Raw genomic sequence first — 6,769 nt, forward strand, 5'->3', positions numbered from 1 at the left:
AGTATTCAGACTCGTCAAGAAATGCAGGCAATGCATGCCAACCGGGGGCCATGCATGGACCACTGTTTGCCAAGCTTGTGGTCGAAACATAGCTGAGAGCCTGCTTGGCCTCCAACCCCATGAATTCCTTCTTGCTGCCCCACAGACATATCTTGTGGATCGGAGAGATCCTCCCAGCACCCCTGGGGCACCCTCCCTGCCTTCTCATGGCTGGGCTAGCTGGGGAAGGCTGGTGTTGCCATTGAGCAAGAAGGGGCAGATGATGTGTTTAGGCTGTCCACACTGCCAGGCCTTAGTGGTCTCCCCTCCTGAAGATGTGGTCCTCGAGAGGCACCCAGGTCCTAGGAGAGGCTCCCAAATAGCCAGACTGGAAGATGAGCAAGCCTTAAACATATTGCAGTGCCTGTGCTTCTTGATGTACCCTCACGTCTCAGAAGAGAGCACTGGCCAGAGAGGGGCTGGAGCCCCTCCTGCAGCCCGTGACCCCCAGCCAGGCTGGGGACCTTAATGTGGAGGGAGCTGAGAGAGACCCCCCCCACCAGATCACCCAGGAATTTGCTTCCCAGCAGCCTGCGACTGGCAAACTTCGGCTTGGAGCCAGTGCTCCGGGAAAGCCCTCCAGCAAAGGCGAGTGCCAGGGCTGAATTTCTGGAGGGTCCTCAGAAAGGCCAAGGTTTGGGAGTAGGTGTAAGATGCCCCTGCATGGCTGGCTTCGAGACAAGGCCTCCAGATCTCACTCCCACCAGCCTAAGGTCAAGCAGCCCACCTCACCCTAAGGAAGACCCTGTGACCCTGTGCCAGGATGACCAGGCAAGTCCAGGCCACAGCAGGCAGGCGGGATGGTGACAGATGGGGTTGATGCAATGGGACATCCCAGGTACCAAGAGTCTGGTCCCCACCATGTCTTTAAGAAAAACAAGCAAAATGACAGGGAGGTACAAAAAAACCCAACCAAACAACAATTTATTCCTCTTATGTTCCCATTTGAAAAGGAGGAAACCACATGCACCTGCTGGGTGCCTGGCTGGGCTGGCATCCCCCTCCTGTGGCTGACACAGAGCCAGTCTGTGCCCCCGTGACATCGCTTCAGTCCAGCTGAGCATCACCACCTGCCACAAGACATGTGTGTGCCCTACAATGCACACTCTCACACGGGAACATCTGACTTATGAAAAAATATATCTGTACATTCATTCTGTGCTTTTTTTTGGTCTTACATAAATTAGAAGCTACTTTTGGGGAAAAGGCCTGTTTCTAGATAAAGGCAGCCGGGCTGGAAATGCAGAGTGGCCGTGCTGTCCCAAGTCTTCTCCCCGCTGAGGCCTCTCCAGGGCCAGGTGAAGCTCCACAATGTTCCCATCTTTCCTCGGCAGGTGCCACACTGAGAAGCTGCTGCACAGGGGGGCTTCACCCATCCCACGAGGAGCAAACAGGATGGTGGGCACCTTCAGCACGGCGCAAGCAGTGATGAGGGAGGACCCCATAGCTGGGACAAGGTCTGTCCGATCACAGGTGAAACAGAGGTGCTGCCCCTCTGCCCGGGCAGGAGGTGGGTGACAGCAGGAGACCTGCTGGGCTCTCACTGCGGTGGCAGCTGCCACTCAAACTTCTCTTCCCCCTTGTGTTTGTCCAGGCTTTGAAACAGCCAAAGTCACTGTGACTCCAGTCAGAGGTACGAATCCAGAGAGGGAAATAACGGTTTACAATAACCTACTGGAGCCAAAATATTAGCTTTAAACACCTCAGTGCTGGCAGTCACCAGCATGCACGAGCATGCCCGTGCAAGGGTTGGAGTTTCACACGCTGCACAGGGCAGCAGCTTCCAGATACAGCTGCAGGCAAAGTTTCCTGCCAAGGAGCCCAACTCGGGGCTGGCCCCGAGGGGCTTGTCAGACCCTGGCTCATCCAGGACTCCTACAGCTCCTTGTTCCTGTTGAGCACCTCCTCCTCCTTCCAGCCGCTGGAGTTCTTCCCAAACTTGTACACCAGCCGTCGCCCATCGACTCTCTCCAGGATCTCTCGTTTGTAGTAATATCTGGAGGAGATGGAATCAGGGCTCTGGATGCAGCCCCACGTGCTGGGGAGCTGCTGTGGGGGATCAAGGCTGAGCCCTGGTGGGTCTGACCCAGCCCTGTGGGGCAGGTCCCCCCTGGGGACAGGGGAGGGCACTCACCGCATGGCTCTGCTCAGCTTCTCGTAGGTCATGCTGCTGTTTTTCTTCTTCTGGCCCCAGAGCTGAGCCACTGCTTCCGAGCGCAGGAACTTGAAGACGCCCTCCCGCCGGTCCTCCCACTTCATCAGCCCCTCGTTCAGCTCGGGGTGGATCAGGATGTCCCGGATGAACTCCCACAGGTGGGTACCTCTTGGGGCTGGAAGAGGAGAGCAAGCTGTAGAGGAGGGAAGATCCTGCGGGTCCCTGCACTTTGGATCTCCCTAAACTCCCCTGCCAAGGGGCATGGCCAGCGGACATGGCCCTTCCTCCCATCTCCCCCCCACAGAGCCAAGCTGGAGGAGGCAGTCCAAGCTCCCGGGCTGGAGGGTCCACGTACAGTGCTTGCTCTTCCGGCTCTCCAGGCAGTCTCTGGTCTCCTTGCTGAGTTTTCGGGGCCGTCCCCGTTTCCGCTTGCCATGTTTGCTGTCCCCTTTCTTGCTCCCTGCAAAGCCATCTGTGCACAGAGACAAGGGGACACATTATGCTGTGCAGAGCCTGCTGGGTTGCAGCTCCCCCCTCCCTGGGCACAGAGATGTCCTCCTCAGGAGCAGAAGCACAGGGGAGAGCTGGTTGGGGGTGGGCAGAGAGATCAGGGGCTGCACCCTCTTTCAGGCCCAGGTACCAGGGAACCATGCCCCTGAGAGCAAGGTCTCCCCATTCCCTCCAGCTTCATCCCACCCTCATCCATGCCACCATGCTTAGGGCAGCATGCTGTTTGCTCCCCAAACCTTGCTGCTTCCTTGCATCCCCAGTATTCCCAGTATCATCGCCAGCTGGGATCAACACTGAACACAGCTTTCAGTGCCCAGGATCCCTGGCTGCAGCCTTCACCCAGCTGCCACCACCTACCCCTTCCCACCAAGCTCACTGCTGCCCTGGCTATCCCAGCTCTGCCCCAGAGCCTGCACCATTGCCATGCTCGATGGAGAGAAATAGACCCAGGGCGCACAGAAAACCAGCCCCCTCCCTCCTTCCCAGTGTGAGGATGGATGTTCAGCTGTTGTCCCTAAATCATTGCCAGATGGGATGTGCTCTGCAGCTTCTGGAAGTGCCCAGGAGCAAGCCCTCCTCTCCCAGCTCCTGCCAGGAAGCAAACAACTCACCGTCAGGGAAGAGCTTTGCTTCCGCAGGGTCGAGGTCAAGGTCACTTCCACCGGAGTCCTGGGAGTTGGGGCTGTGGGACATCACAGGCCCTGAGAGGCAAAGAGACAGGGTTCAGACCACCAGCTGCTGGCATCTGGAGGTGCTTCCCCCTGGCTTTCCCCCCCCAGCCCACCCCAGGCCTCTGCAGGCAGCCTGGTTGCAAGACCCAAACCCGCCCTTGGTGGTGGGGCAGTTCCCCACTGATCTCCCAGATCAGCACAAGTGAAGGGAACTTTTCGCTGGGGAAAACACTGACCTGAGACATCGGAGCTGCCTGGGGACATGGCACCAGGCAAGCAGGTGAAGTCTGTGGATAGGAAAGGGTTTGTGGGCTTCATGTCCTCCAGGGAGTCCTTAGCACAGGGATTTCCCAGCTCTGGAAGGGGCAGAGAAGGGAAGAAGGGGTTAGCCCTGCCTGCATCAGCACATTGTCCCTGGGAAAAGGCTTGGCTGGGGCCCCTCTCTTACCCAGGTGGCTGGAGTCCAGGAAGGTCTCTTGGGAAGTCGCATCCTCTTTTTCCAGCAAGTCAATGATCCAGTTCAGCTCGTCGGAGGCTGCAGGGGTGGGGGGGCTGGGATTAATGATGCCTATTTGGTATGGAGGGGAATGGTGCATACTGGGAGCTGAGCCCAGCCCTGCCTGGACTCTGGTCTGTGCCGCCACATCGCCCTGCGCAGCCTCCCCAGTGCAACCTCCCCCAGGCAGCCCTCCGCGGTGCCCGGGAAGCAGGGGGTCCTGGTCTGGTGGGGGGGTGTCAGCCTCATGCTTTGAGCTGCCAGGCCTGGGGACAAAGGGGACACTGGGACACTCACTGATCTCGTGCAGGCGGTCATAGAGCTCGTCCCCCAGGGGCCCAAAGATGAGGCGCATCTGGTCCCTGGTGCAGTGACAGAGCGCGTGCCCATCCATATTGCAGCAGGAGAAGTCGATGGAGCTGGCATCATACTTGTTCTTCTCCACATGGTAGCTGATCCACTCCAGCACCTGCACCTTGGTCCAGAAGTACGGGAGCTCGCTGAACCACTCCGGCTTGTCTGCAAGGGATGGACAGCAGGGCTCAGGGGCAGGGCAGCCGCGCCAGCGCCATGTGCCACGCATGGGCTGCCGGCTGCAGTTGGGCACTGGGTCCGGTGGCGGTCACGAGGGGCTCAGCGGGCCCTGCACTTGGAAGGTTATGGGACTAACAGGCGCTTAGCACCTGCTCCCGGGTCACCTCGCTCTGCCCTGCTCCTGTCCGGGGGGACAGCAACGACCTGACACTGCCCCCCCCCCCGTTGGTTTCAGTGCCATTTGTCCCGTCCATGCTGGGATCTGCCCTGCTCTGCTGGTGTGTTCCCTGTGCCTCCCCCAGGGCCATCCCATGACGGTCCCACCGGCAGAGTGGGACCCCCATCACCAGGACTGTATTTCCAAACTGCTCTCCTGGTAAGCCCTGGCAGCCCGTCCCCTGGGATGTGCTGGGGGAGGAGGGCAATGATTCCCTCATCCCCCATATGCATCTGATGTGCTCCAAGCAGCCACACCTTGTGCCATCCAGGGTCTCTTACAGCAACATTTTAGCCAACACACCCCTGGGGAAACTGAGGCATGGCGGAAACTGTTGACATGCCACAGTGGGACAAGGACCTTCCAAGCCATCTTCATTGCCTCACTGCTGCCTTGCGTGCTACCTCCCCTGTGCAGCCACCACCACTCCCCTGGTCCTACCTGTGCTCTGTGCCGGGGGCTGGCTGGTGGGGAGGCTCAGCCCCAGGGTGCTGTCGTCCCCAAGGTGTCCCAGCATGTCCAAGGTTGGCTGCACCTCGTCCGGCTGGTACATGGCGCTGATGTAGTTAGAGAAGATGTTGCTGATCTCACACGATCCCGCCATCAAGCTCTGTGCTGAGAGACGACAGTGAGCCCCGGCCCGCAGCACCCGCAGCACCCCCGGGACCGGGCTGAGTGAGGCTGGGCTATCCCGCCCTCCACCCGTCGTCACCTCTCAGGACACTTCTGCAGAAACACCCGCCCAGCACCCGCCGGCCGGGGCTGGGGCCTGACTCACCACGGCCCCAGGGGCCGGGAGCGAGGGAGGCTGAGCTGGAGCAAACCGGGGACATGGCGTCACCAGCCCCACTGGCAGCCAGCGCAAAGGGACAGCAAGCAAGTGGCTTGCAGAGAATGGTGTTGCACAGCCCCTTCGTGGGGACGGGTGTTGCAGGGCACTCGGCCATCGAGCACTCCCCCGGCCCAACAGCACAGCAGTGCTTGGGCTGGCACAGCCTGCTGCCCAGCTGCCCGCCGCAGGGACTCCAGTGCCGGCAGCTCCAGTCCTCTCAACCAGTTGCAAGAAGCACATCCCAGTAACTCTGCATCCAGGAGGGGACCAAGCCCCTGCCCGGCCCTCGTGGAAGAGCCAAATCTTGCTGTTCGCTTGACAAAACCTGGGGGCTGGAGGGGGGGTCCCTCCGGACCGCCGTCTCGCTGGCCCCCCAAAAGGGCTGGCAGCTGCAGTGGGAGAGCAGGCGTGCAGCGAGAAAAGACCAAGCGCATCCCCTGGCGAGAGCGAAGATGCACGGGGAGGGGAGCAAAGCAGCCGTCCCGGGCTGGGGGGCGTCAACAGGCCCCGGACGAAAAAGCTTTGGTACCTTCTGCGATGGCAATCCTGGGAGCAGCAGCTAATCCAGAGAGCAGCGAGGGGAGACAGAGCGCGCCCTGCCCGGCCGCTAGCCACTGCTCATGGGCCCGGGGAGGCTGGTGCTGATGGGCAAGCCCTGCCCCGTCTCTTCTTTTATAGCACAGGCGGCGTAATGCGATCTGGCGGCCTGAGGGGAATTCCAGCCCGAAACGTTCATGCTCCCAGATCCAGGTGATTTGCATAATATGAACCACCGGGTCCCAGCCCAGAGCTGCCTTGCCGGGAAATCTGGGTTGGCCAGTTTAATCATTGTCAGAGCCCTTGCCCTGCCGGTGCCCAGAGTTTCACCCACACCGGCTTCGCGAGGTGTTTTCTTCGCTGCCGTTTGCCTGGCTCATGTTTGTTTGCTCACAGCAGCAGGTTCACTTGCCTCCCACTGCCAGGCAAAACACACCCAGCAGGGCCGGAGCAGGCCCTGGGGGCTGCACATCCCTCCCTGGGGCTCTGCCCACGGCAAAGGGACCGGGAATGCTGCCCTGGGCGCCCACCCGGCCGTGTGGCGTCCCCCTGCTCGGGGGGGGGGGGAAGCCTAGCCCTCATACCGAGCGGGTGCTTGCATGGGTGCCTTGGCCACATTTGGAGTGCAAGCTCCAGTCTGGCACAGGCACAGCTTCTCCCAAAGGGGGAGGAAGGACCCCGTGACCGAGCCAGGCAGATGCTGGGAGTGGGACTCAGGTGGGGATGGGTGGTCTGCCTGGGAGATGGAGCAGAGACCAGGCAGGTGCCCGAGTATTGC

The 6,769-nt window shown here is 60.5% G+C and overlaps 1 protein-coding gene across 2 annotated transcripts; it reads right to left on the minus strand.

Moving 5' to 3' along the window:
- Positions 1–936: 936 nt before the first annotated feature.
- ELF3 (E74 like ETS transcription factor 3) lies at positions 937–6,083 on the minus strand. Of its 2 annotated transcripts, none has more exons than XM_076357807.1 (9): positions 5,984–6,083; positions 5,064–5,232; positions 4,169–4,390; positions 3,824–3,910; positions 3,612–3,731; positions 3,316–3,405; positions 2,550–2,666; positions 2,174–2,369; positions 937–2,035 (listed from the first exon to the last, which is right to left on the minus strand). In XM_076357807.1, exons 2-9 carry the CDS (start codon positions 5,224–5,226, stop codon positions 1,915–1,917), a joined length of 1,116 nt encoding a protein of 371 aa, XP_076213922.1. In that variant the 5' UTR covers positions 5,227–5,232; positions 5,984–6,083; the 3' UTR covers positions 937–1,914. The 2 variants fall into 2 exon arrangements, with proteins under 2 accessions (XP_076213922.1, XP_076213921.1); XM_076357806.1 differs by having other exon boundaries at positions 5,064–5,237.
- Between the last annotated feature and the right edge of the window lie 686 nt (positions 6,084–6,769).

The sequence above is a fragment of the Aptenodytes patagonicus genome, chromosome 22, assembly GCF_965638725.1.
Source record: "Aptenodytes patagonicus chromosome 22, bAptPat1.pri.cur, whole genome shotgun sequence".
Lineage (NCBI taxonomy): Eukaryota > Metazoa > Chordata > Aves > Sphenisciformes > Spheniscidae > Aptenodytes > Aptenodytes patagonicus.